General features: G+C 44.6%; 1 protein-coding gene across 2 annotated transcripts in view; it reads left to right on the top strand.

The window, feature by feature from the left end:
• Positions 1-11,223, top strand: part of flrt2 (fibronectin leucine rich transmembrane protein 2) — a 41,354-nt gene extending 30,131 nt beyond the window's left edge. Inside the window, exons 1-2 of one of the 2 annotated variants that reach the window (XM_076756424.1) lie at positions 1,554-2,090; positions 4,546-11,223. In XM_076756424.1, coding sequence (XP_076612539.1) covers positions 4,990-6,972 — 1,983 coding nt within the window. In that variant the 5' untranslated portion in view covers positions 1,554-2,090; positions 4,546-4,989 and the 3' untranslated portion in view covers positions 6,973-11,223. Of the gene's footprint in view, positions 1-1,553; positions 2,091-4,545 lie in introns of those variants that run through there. The other variant, XM_076756425.1, reaches the window with a different exon arrangement.
• The last annotated feature ends 1,084 nt before the right edge of the window (positions 11,224-12,307 follow it).

The raw sequence follows: 12,307 nt of genomic DNA, 5'->3' as shown, positions 1-12,307 counted from the left end.
TGTTGCACTACCAACTTCCATGACGTAACTGTAGTCTTCCAACATCCAGCTGTCCTCAACAGAAAAATAACCGTATAGCTCGACTGTGCATATTTACATTTATTGCTAGGTGGTGACTTCTAGTGGCTGTAATAATTGTGACTTGAGCAAAGGAGGAAGTCACAGGCGACGTAGTATAAAGAGCAAGAAAGTCTACATATGGAGAGATGGGTCAAACAAACACAGGACTTTCACCCAGGAGACAGCTGTTCATGTCCCGTGAAACAGAAACTCAGTGTCGACTCATTTTAACTTTAATAATGCACTGAAGTGATGTCACATACGGAGAGGATCCAACTTAAACTATAATGTTTTGCAATAGCAGTTGAGGCAAGTGATGATTGCAGGCTAATGGTGAAAGCTAGGAGTTGGTCTAACAGTAGCACAAATAAAAAAGTAGCCATAAAGACAGCAAATTAATCTGGTAATGTGGTTTGCAGCAATATCTATTTTAAATTTACAAACATTAGCTAACATTAGCGACCCAAAGCTAAGGGTCAGTCCAGCCAATTAAGACTGTAGGCCAAAAAGCAAAACTCAGGGTAGTGAACTGGTTTTATTGCTCATCGTTCAGTTTTATTTCCTCTTTCAGAAGTTAGCTGACAAAGTCTCACTTTAATTTCACTTCAACTTTAAAAGTGATTCTTTGTGTGTGTGTGTGTGTGTGTGTGTGTGTGTGTGTGTTGAAATATTTGAATGGTAATCTATATGGATGCATGTGCGCGTGTGAGTTTTCCGTGGCGTCAAAGAATGAGTGCGCGCGCAGGGAGACAGTGAGAACACAGCTGGATGTAGGGGCTCGCGTGTGCGTGCGCGCGCGCGCGGGGCGGCTTGTAGAGTGCGGGCAGAGCAGCGGTGCACTGCTGAATCAGTGTTAGCACGAACAAGCGACGTAGCCAGATGCAATTACTTTGGCTGTGTCTAAATGCTTCAAATCACTGCAGGAGAGCACAGGAAGCAAAGATGAGACTGTGCTTTCCACTCGGGCTAATTATCCAGCTGTAATTAAAAAAGAACACCCCTCCGAAAATAACTTAAAAAATCTTACCCCACGCCTACAAATAGTCCAACAAAACTTCAGGATCTCTAATAAAGTCCATCAGGGACGCTTGGTTGTAGTCAGGCAGTCACCAACTATAGGGACATAAAAGAACTCTGGCCCGGAGTGATTTTTCATTGAGAATGTGACTCCAGGCCGAATTCCCGGATTTTGTGATTAAAATGCAAATGAAAGCCCAGACGTGGTCTTAGGTTAGATAGGCCAGACACAGAGCATGTAGGAATGAAGTGTGCTGGGAGACAAACTATATTCTGCAGTGTGAGGGCAGCGGGGAGGATCTGTGGCTTGAAGCCATCACGGAGCTGCTGGAGGAGATGCATTCTTTATCCTGAGGAGGGGAGGAGGGACAGAGAGAGAGAGAGAGAGAGAGAGAGAGAGAGAGGGAGGGAGGGAGAGAGAGAGAGAGAGAGAGAGGTGAGCAGAGCACACACGTCGCACTATCAACTGAATCCATAAGAAAACAACTCGCAGGGAGTCCGGCTCTGAGCTGCGTACACACTAAAGGCAAGTTTGAGCTCCCCACTAAACAGCGCGGCGGACGGACGCAGCTGGCCGTCATGGCCCGTGGCGGATCAGGCGGCGGACACTTCGGCGAGTGCGTCCTCACCGTTCGAGCAGAGTGTGGAAGGAGAGAAGTGGGCTCCGCTGTCGCCCTGCCGCCGCTTTCTTCGCTCCTCATGCGCCGCAGACGGTGTTGAGTTAAAGCGGAGGAGCTCCGTGTTGAAGCGCCCGGGAGCTGGAACCCAAAAAAAAGTGGACAGCGGTGCGGACGGACGCGCAGTCACAGCCGTGGGGGACCCATGCAGGGAAATATGCTGTACCGTAGACTCACCGGGTTCAAGCTGCTAATCGGAAACGACTCGCTCCAGTTTTACCGAACGGACCTTTACGCACGGGCGTACAGCGGGACTGCATGAAGGACAGAGGCGCACAGAAAGGGGAAAAGTTGAACGCTGTAGCGGGGTTTGTAATGGATAAAGGCTCGCAAAAGGTACAGTAGCTGTTTCTCAATAACCCGGGACATAGTTGGAGAGAAATGTAGAGGAAATCTCACAGGCCTAAGATGAATGAATCGGCTACTTTTCAAATGACATTCTGAATGAAATACATAATATGTGAACCTTATCTGAACCAAGCCCGTGAAAACATCCACCAGTACGTTTCACCTCTCTAACCTACAGCCCCGAGCATCCTGCAGCAAAGATAGCCATAAACTGACGTTAATTCACCTTTTCCCAACCACTTTTTAAGATTAATTAAAATCGTTAGCCCATTTAGCTGTAGGTTAATTAGATGTTTCACCGAGTTGAAGATTACTGCGCTACAAAGCGCACCGCTCCACATTTTTTTTTACCCCGGAGAAAACCTGACTTTTTTTTTTTGGGTGGGGGGGCTTTCACTCAACGCACTGCACGGTTTTCAATCCCCCTTTTGAAATAATTCATTCAAATGAACACCGCTCACTGGGCAGGCTTTGAAGTATACCTGATCCGCCTTTTATCGCCTCTTAAACACCCTATCCATTTTAAACTTTTAATTGCGTTTCTGTCGCTAAATCCAGTTCTAATCGGATTGTCCTGGCCACATATCACAGCGTTCATCTGGCGGTGAGAAACTGTGCTCCGTCGGCTGGAAATTAAATAAAAAAGGAAGAAAAAGAAAAGAAAAAAAAAAGTCTTTCTGTCACTTTCCCTCCTCTATCTATTCATTGTCCACTATTCAAGGGGTTTGGTGTTGTTCAGTAAAGCCCAACGTGGCATCCTGCTTCTTTTTAAGGTTATTATTTGGTTTCTTGGTGACACTTTATTTATTCAGCTATAATAATCTTGATGCTGCTGCCTTCTGCTGTTGATTCTGCTGCTGTGGCAGCACATTTTATGCCTCATGTGGTTGCTTATACCCCCCGAAGCTTATTTGATTAAATTTAGCTCTTTCAATTTAGAAAAGTAGATCACAGATGTGTGTCAAAGGATTGTTTCTCCATCTCTGCCACAAAGAGCCCATGCAGGCTCCATCTCGTCAACAAACACACACAGGGAGTTAAAAGAAGCCAGGCTACGAAGGCAGATAGATGGATTTGCTTTACTTACTATTATTTATTTTACTATTTTTTCTTTCCTTTACGAAATATAGTTCTCTGGTCATGACTGCCAGATGTGGGAAAAAAAATAAAATCTGAAATTTAGGTTAAAATGAGCAACAACAGCAAGAAGTCTACCTATTTTTTGAATTATGTGGCTACTCCTCTTCTTGACAAACCCTGCAGGACACCTCAATCCACACTCATGGCCGTTCCTGTGCTTAACATTCAACCCATCCTTCCCATTATTGTGTGTCATCCAACATTGACTCGGGGTGGAGCTTCAGTTAAGCTGAAATCTACCGATGTCAACCAGTATCTTTCAATCATGTGGGGGAAGAGGGGAAAAATGTTTGATGGGTCATAAAACTTGGAATAATGGATCTGAGGTTCTACTGTAATCCAATGGCCTTGTGCTTTACAACAAGCCTCTCCATGCTGAAAAATAGCCTGTATCGATCATTTATTGCAGGTGGAGGGACTAAATTATTTTCCAATCCCATTTCATTTGACAGCTGATATATGTCACTCTAGTGAGAGGAGGAGCAGATATGCAAGGTTTTCATTCCTCGATTGCCTCGCCTTTGTTTCGTAATATCTCTCTGCATGCCCTTCTTAAGTTTGGTGGTGAGTTCAGGCATAAGCTTAATAGCGAGCTCCTCCTTAGGCCACCGGCAAAACAATTGGCTCTGTTTACTGTAAGCACTTGTGTGTTTACTCATGTACCTCTGCCCAGAGTGTCTACTCAAGCAGACAGAAAAGCGACAGTTGTATCTTGTTTTCAGTTTCATTTTTTTTTTTTTTGCTCCAAAAAATATTCTGTGCTTCCATGTTGGCACATAAAGAGGTGATGTCTTTTTTAGCTTAATCTCTTTTTAGCCTGTTTTCCATTAAGCGGCATTGATGTTGCTCAGAACCTCCGTGAATCCACGAGTGTGTGTCCTTGCAGTGCTCTATTCCCTCCTTTGATAGAGCGGAAGGGATAAAAGCCTTCTTTATGTCTGTGAAACCGGATGTGCAAGAGCTGTTCTGAATATTTATCAGATGGTTTGACTCTTTTTTTAAAAAACCATCGCATAATTTGACATCAGCAGTGAACGATATGTTTTGTGACTCTGTCTGTCTGTAAGAGAGAGAGGCAAAGAGTATGAGAGAGGGAAAGACGGTTGGTGTGTGTGTGTGTGTGTGTGTGTGTGTGTGTGTGTGTGTGTGTGTGTGTGTGCGCGCGTGTGCGTGCGTGCGTGCGTGCAAGTGTTTGTATGTCAAATAAAGAGACAGAGGAAGAGAAGGAAAACAGAGGCCTCTTTTTTCTGGGAACAGACCACCCCTAAATATACTAATCCAGCATTTCTTTGTTTTCTCACAGGTCTGTGGATCCAAATGTCACCCCCCTTGGACTCTGCCCCAGTCGGGGACCGGCAGTGTGTGACGGACAGGCGAGCGGAGCCTGTGGTGGCTCTCTACTGCGTGGCTTCAAATTGGCCCTGGCTGAGCTCTGCATGGAGCAACGAGTAAAGAGTCCTGCTATGGTCTGACGTCTCAGCATGGATGGAGTCAGTCAGAGGACCGGCCACCACTAATGAGACCATCGTTCTTCAGCTTAGGACTAGCATTTACAGGATTACTCCCACGGTTTCCTGCTCATTTACCAGCTAACTGCATCATTACCAAACTCTGCTAGGTGGACCTTTCGTGGGTCTGGTTTTTGGTGGATATATACTTCATTGCCTTTCTGATTTCCATATTTGTTTTATTCCCTCCCAGTTCTTTTTCATTTTTGGTTTCCCTTTTCCTGTTTTGTTTTTCCACTATGGAGTTTCTTGCTGGACCCTGGAATAAAGATTGGGCTTCATTCTTGCAATTTTGGTTGACTGTCATCCTAAGCCTCCAAATGCAATTCAGCTTGGGTGCCTCTTGCCCAGAGGAGTGTCGTTGTGACAACCAGTTTGTGTACTGCAATGAACGCAGCCTGACATCAGTGCCTCTGGGGATACAGGAGGGCTTCAAGGTCCTCTTCCTACATAACAACCAGATAAACAATGCTGGCTTTCCTGTAGAACTTCACAATCTGGCTTCTGTGGAGACTGTGTATCTCTACGGCAACCAGCTGGACGAGTTCCCCATCAATCTGCCCAAAAACACCAGGGTCCTGCATCTCCAGGAGAACAATATCCAAACGATCTCCAAGGCAGCCCTGGCCCAGTTGACTCGACTAGAGGAGCTGCACCTTGATGATAACTCCATCTCCACAGTAGGGGTGGAAGAAGGAGCCTTTCGTGAGGCAGTAAGCCTCAAACTCCTCTTTCTTACCAAGAATCACTTAAGCAGCGTTCCAATTGGCCTCCCAGAGGACCTAAAAGAGTTGCGGTTGGATGAGAACCGCATTGCTGTCATTGCAGAGGAGGCCTTTCAGAATGTGACACGCCTGCAGCGCCTCCTGCTGGACGGGAACCTGCTGACGGATGAGGGCATTGCACCAGGGACCTTCCAGGACCTGGTCAACCTCCGTGAGCTGGCCCTGGCCCGCAATTCACTCACCTTCCCCCCTCCCCTCCTACCTAGCCAGTCACTGGTCAAACTCAGCCTACAGGAAAACCAGATCGACCAGATCCCTGTGGCAGCCTTCGCCGTGCTAAATAGGCTGGAAAAACTGGATATCTCCAGCAACCAGCTTCAGACTCTTACACAGGGTGTGTTCGATGGCCTGTCAAGTCTAAGGCATCTTATGGTGCGAAATAACCCCTGGCGTTGTGACTGTGCCGTGAAATGGGTGGTGGTGTGGCTCAAGTCTTTGCCGTCCACCATCAATGCCCGAGGGTTCGTGTGCCTGAGTCCAGACAAGGTGCGTGGCATGGCAATCAGAGAGCTCACGCTGGATATTATAGAGTGCCCAGTTGATACTGACCTGCCACCCTGGCCAACCCTCCGCTCCACGCCCCCTCCCCCACCCACAACCATCCCTATCACCACCATGATCTCCACCCTCATCACCACATCCATTCCTTACTACTTTGACTCACCCTCCCCACCCTTACCCCCAGTCCATAACAACCCTCCTGGTCCCGTGCCTCCTTATGAGGACCCCCTTAAGATCTCCTTCCATCTGGTCAACTCCACCAGTATTGAGGTGAGCTGGGCTTCTTATTTCACCGTCACAGCCTACAAGGTCACTTGGGTCAAAAGGGGCCAAAGCCAAATAAACGAAGGAATGCGGGAGCGGACCGTGAGCGGGGACCGGCGGCATATTAGCCTCACCAACCTGGATCCCCGGTCTATGTATCGGATCTGCGTGCACGTGCTGGACACCCTTAATTCCTATAGGCCCGGAGAGGATACTATATGCTCTGAGACCAGGACCAAGTCTGCTGTGTCTACGAAACCTCCTGGTAGAGAGCAAGCTCCTCAGGAGAGCATCAACTCCACACTGCTAATGGCTGGGATCATAGGTGGGGTAGTGCTTATCGTCCTGGTAACACTGCTCAGCCTGTTCTGCTGGCGCATGCACAGGAGAAGCCGGTCATCTTCGACCAAGTGGAAATACAACCGGGGCAGGAGAAAAGATGACTACTGCGAGGCTGGAACCAAGAAGGATAACTCCATTCTGGAGATGACTGAGACCAGTTTCCAGATAGTGGCGCTGAACAATGAGCAGCTGCTCAAAGGAGATTTTCGCATTCAGCCCATCTACACGCCTAATGGGGGCATTGGATTTAGAGACTGTCACCTCAGTAACAACAGCATAGCCTACTGCAAGAGCAGCAACGTGCCCAGTACAGAGTTCTGCCACACGTGATGCAGCAGCAAATAGTACAGAGGCATTCACACATTCACACACACACACACACACACACACAACAGAAACACCTAACAATACATGCATAAATACACACAGACATACATCATTTGTGTAGACAAGAAAACACATAAAAATTCTAGTCAAATATAACTGTACTATATATATTTCCAAGTTCTGTCTACGATGTAATTTATACTGTGGATAATAATGTGGGATTCTCTGCTATCTTTTTTATTCTTAGAAAAAGAGATACAAGTGTTTCTTTTTTTATAACCAGCAGGGTTTTGAAAGTTGTTTTAATGGTCAGTACTGTACATGAACATGGATTTGTACAATCACGGCACCCTGGGTGTAGCTTCTGACGAACGCTGTCAACCTTGGAAATGTAAGGGCGCTTAGAGGGCTGGGATCCTTTGCTAACCACAGAAGCAAAATATGGCCTTTTTGCGCTTTGAAACACTGCAAACCCTCCCCAGTACAACAGAACAGTAGTAAAGACAACACAGCACAGGGGAAATCAAAACACTGCTGATTAGAGCACTGTGGAAATATAGCACTGGTTCACTGGTGGCATGTTGTAAAAAGAATTGAAGTGCACTTTTTTATTAATGGAAGCAAGGCAGGAAATGAGCAGAGGTGGTGATCACACGTGCAGGATTGTGAATGGTTGTGTAGGGAGAATGTCATCGATACGGTGGAAAAACCTGCACTGAGATTTCCCAAAAGTGCCCGTATACTAAAAGCATCTTTGTTCTACCGGTGGTGGAGCAAAGGTGAGGTTAGTAAAGACACTTTTTTGGAAAACTCTAAAAAAGGACGTGTCATTTTCAGCACATTTTTTTTTAGTTATGAGCTGCAATTATTAACAGGAGTTTAAAAGCAACAAAGGATTATTGTCCCTAATGAGGTGCATAGGATGTGCGGAGACTTGCCGATCCCTCTTAAGAAATTCCCTAATTTGTTCTGCTTCTTTTTTCCCTGTTTTGGCAAGTGAGGCCACAAGGGGGCAGTTTCCCTCAGCGTCGTGTGTGGGACAGAGGAGCAAGGGAGGGCAAGACAGACAGAGAGAAAGAAAAAAAGCTGCATAGATCACTTTACCTCCACAATTCCCCTGGAGTCCATTACCCAGACGACATTACTCATGCTCAAACAGCATTGTTTAGAGTATTATTGCTCATCGAGCTACTTAATGATGTGGAATCATTTAAAACTAACAGTGTTTTCTGTGTTTGGTGGCTAAATGGTATGGATTTTCACCACTGTGGTCTATCATGGGGGGGGGGGGGGGGGGGGGGGGGCTGTGTTCGTTTGCTCTGTGTGTGTGCGTGTGTGTGTATGCGTGTGTGGAGCATGTGTGATGAATTCTGAGAAAGCACACACATAATGCTAATTATACTCCCACTTATTTCAACCTCGTCCCGGCGTTCATTAGGCTTTTTGATAAATTAGGAAATTACAACAATAAGATGACACTCCGCCCATGATCCTCACAATGCACGGTTGTGACTGAGCAGCTCATCGAGCGCCTCATCATTTACCCTTTTGTGTACACTTATGAGACTGTCGACTTCATTTATTGGTTGCTCACCTGAACAATGCACATGCTCACTCCACATTAGTTTCTGCAGTGGTGATTCTCACCCTGTCTCCCCTTGTTTTCTGTCTCACCGTCTCCCTGTCTGTCTCTGCAGCTCTGATCCCTGCATGGGCTCAATTAAAACACTTTTCCTGTCCTTCAGCTCCGGGGCTGTGGTGGCAGCTCTTTGCATGTGAGGTGCCAGTGAGAGGTCTTCATTATACACTTCTTAAGAAGACTTTATTTGATTTGACAAGATTTTATTTTGAGGGGCCAAGTTTAAAGAATTCCCACCGCTGACCCCTCAGCCCCCCTCCCCTGTTTCCCCCCTCTCCTCATAATCCTCGACCAAAAAAGGGAGAAAAATATGTAGACCTTATTTTCACTTGGCTGCGTGGAGCTCACGCTGGGAGAGGGAGTGTGTTAACTCTTTGTGAGGCGCACAGATACAGCTGCTCCAACGTGCAAAGGAGAGGATCAACACAGACTGAGCTGAACATTTAATGTAACATGATTTTTAAGGGCTTGCACTCGAGTTATTCCAGAGGGTTGAGATGATCTCCGATAGGATTCACCTCTGCAGCTGGAATATCTCAAAGTAGCTGCACTTGCTGAAATTCCAGCAATAGCTCAGATCGCAGTCACATGGGCAACTACTTCAGTTAAAGCTTAGGCACAGACTTCAACACAATGTTTAAATTCATGTTTCAATTCAGTGACGAACATCATGGCTGAATGAAATCTGTCTCAACTTGTCTTTTAGCGTCATATGTCTTAAAATCATGTTTTTTATTCAGACATGTTGTTTCCAGCGCCTTTTGTTGGAGTTTCGTTTGACTTTATTTTAGAATATCCTGAAAAGACAAAACCTCTATTACCCAGAAAACATTTGAAGCAATAATTGGACATTTTGGGAGATGAGCTTTTTCACTCTCTTGCAGCGAGCTAGATGAGAAGTGTGACTCCCCTGTCATGTCTGTAAGGTTAATATGAAGCCTTAAATTCATAATGTGTCACTTTTACATGAATTAAACATGCAAGAAGTTAATTACTGAGCCTTAGAGGAGCTCATTTTGTTACCTTTAGACAGTGCCAGGCTTGCTGTTCCCCCCTGCTGTTTTTATGCTAAGCTAAGCTAACAGGATGCTAGCTGTAGCTTCATATTTACCATACAAGCTTTAGAGGGGTATCAATCTTCTCACCTGAAACTTGGCTTTAAGTAAATAAGCGTATTTTACAAAATGTCAAACTATTCTTTTAAGAGTAAACTGTTGGTGAAATAAGTTGATTTGCATTACGACAAAATGAATGATTGTAACCATCTCACTCCCCTGCAGGTGAGGCGCATTTATTTTAAAGATTTTAAGACTTCCATACATGACCTGTTTAGATGGATGCTTTCATGTTGGGTTTATTAATACTAAGATCTTCTGTGGTTATCAAAGCATCCCCACTTTTTATTTGAACTTTTTCTACTAATATCCACAGCGGACCATAAACACTTGAACATTTTCATCAGATCTTGTTTTGCTTTTTCTTTGTTAGCAACGAAAGCCCCATTTTAAGTCACGTGCAGATCAAACAAGGAGGGTCAAACTATCGCAAAATATAGTGTTGTGTCCTCTGTCTGTGAATGTGTAACAGAGACAGATATTTGCCTTACCTTTTATGCAGGACTGAATGATTAACTAGAGAGAGAGAGAGAGAGAGGGTTGAGTGGGAGGAAGAAAAGGAGAGAAGAGAGGATGAGACATAAAAAAGACGGCAACAAGAACGCTGAGCGGAAAGCACATTTCTCCCAACAGATTGCAGCCACGGCAGCAACAATAACAGTATTAACAGGAAGAACAACACTGAGCGTGACACGCAGTAGCTAACGAGAGACTGTTCATCCATAGTGCCAGACCTTAAGCGGTGCATGGCTAATGATTCAAGCAGACGGGGGAAGGAGCTTTGGTTGTTGTTTTGCAGTGTTCATTACTCTTAATTTTCTATTTGCTTGATAAAAGAATGCGGCTGCAGTGCCGTGACCGATGGAATTACACAAAACATATTAAAGACTGCTAGCGTCATATTATTACTGTTTCTGGGTGCAGAGAAGTAATATCCCGTAAAAGCTCACTGAATCACATTGACGTACTTATGTTTCATCTCTTGAGAGGTCAATTCAGACAAGACACGAGTGGTTGAAACAGAGTATATTGAAGGTCATCTTTTCTTCCTGTAAGCAAAACTGCAAATATCTATTAGCCAGTGACATCCATTCAAGGATTTTTGCATGTACTGTATTTAGCTTCATAGCCCTTCATTTTTGTCATACTGGGTTTTGGACTTTCATGTATTTTTTCAGCGGTGGTTGAGGTACAGTTTGAGCAACCGTAGAGAAAGGTTCTCATATAGGCTGGAAATCTACAGTGCATGTAAAACGGCTATGTTGGGATACTTTGCCATCCGAGCTTCTCATTGAGACGCTGCAGTGTTACGTTAGCCACCCACACCAAGTTTTCTTAGGAACCAAAGTTAAATTTCTGTTCTCATGATGAAATATTGATGTTGTTCCATGTATGTGCCTTGAGGTTGAACTTACAATGTAAAGTCCTTGAAACCTTTAAATGTTTTTGCACAAACTGTAAATACTTAAGTGAAGCTTTTTGAAAATAAAAGAGCCATTGGATTTGAGCGATCACTCCTGTTTATTTAAGCAAGCTATTGCCTCCATCCAAATGAAAGTTTATATCCTGTTGTGCTTCAATGAGTGATCCTGCATTCTTTGTCTTTTACACATTAGTTTTGTGTGCTGGCATAAGCTGTCAAGCTATCTGAGGAGAGAGTTTGCACAGAAATATGGGCCTAGCTAAATGTATTTTGGGTCAGACACTAGTAATTCTGGGTCAAAGATTTGTGCTGTACACACCATGCCAAGTTATCCTCTTATTTCTGTATGGGAAGCTTGAGACATCTTAGCGTAGCCACCGCAGCTTAGCGTTCAGCTGGGGAAAATCCAGGATACGCTCTCATTCTACTTGTATGGCACAACTAAACCCCAGAATGGGCTCTTTCTTCAAATCCCTGTGTTCTACCAAAATCCAACTTTTTTTCTTCCCCATGACCACAACCCAGTGTTGACTTTGTAACCACCAGCCTGCTAAAAAACCCACATTAGCCCAATCTTAATTCACTATGACAATTAACCACATGCATTCAGATGAAACACAAGAGGGTGTGCCACTCTGGTATTTTGAGCGGGAAATTGGTATTTTTCTGAAAATCCCCAAATGTCAAAATATAATTTGTTTTGCAGAATTGTAGGCTTTTTGGGGAGGTAAAATGAGTGAAGAGAACTGAGGCTTTGGCAAAGAAATCATCTTCTTTGCTGCTCTCCCCTCCTTGTGTGTTGTGTAATGAACAGCATAAAAGATTCAGTGTGTGATCTCACCCCTGTGCTTTCATCAGGATTGGGTTGTAAGTCCATCACCAAGTTTGTGTGTAAAGTGTGTGTAAACTACTAGCTAGTTTCAGTCTAGGGATTTACCAAATGGTTGCACCACTAGTCCAGAAGATAAGAAATGCCTCATACTAAAGACTTTACTCATGTGCAAGGATAAAGATCTGCATCACTGTCCATTAAAAGCAATCAACCATGTCAACAGGAAGTGACTGTAGCTTCACAAGCTGTAGCATAGTTTCTGAAAATTCCAGTTTTGGGGGAAATGATAAATTGCCTGCCAGTCCTTTAATTGTAGGTATGACTTGTAA

The sequence above is a fragment of the Chaetodon auriga genome, chromosome 18 (assembly GCF_051107435.1).
Source record: "Chaetodon auriga isolate fChaAug3 chromosome 18, fChaAug3.hap1, whole genome shotgun sequence".
Taxonomy (NCBI): domain Eukaryota; kingdom Metazoa; phylum Chordata; class Actinopteri; order Chaetodontiformes; family Chaetodontidae; genus Chaetodon; species Chaetodon auriga.
Note: the sequence above shows the minus strand (reverse complement) of the source record. Positions and strands in the feature narration are given on the sequence as shown.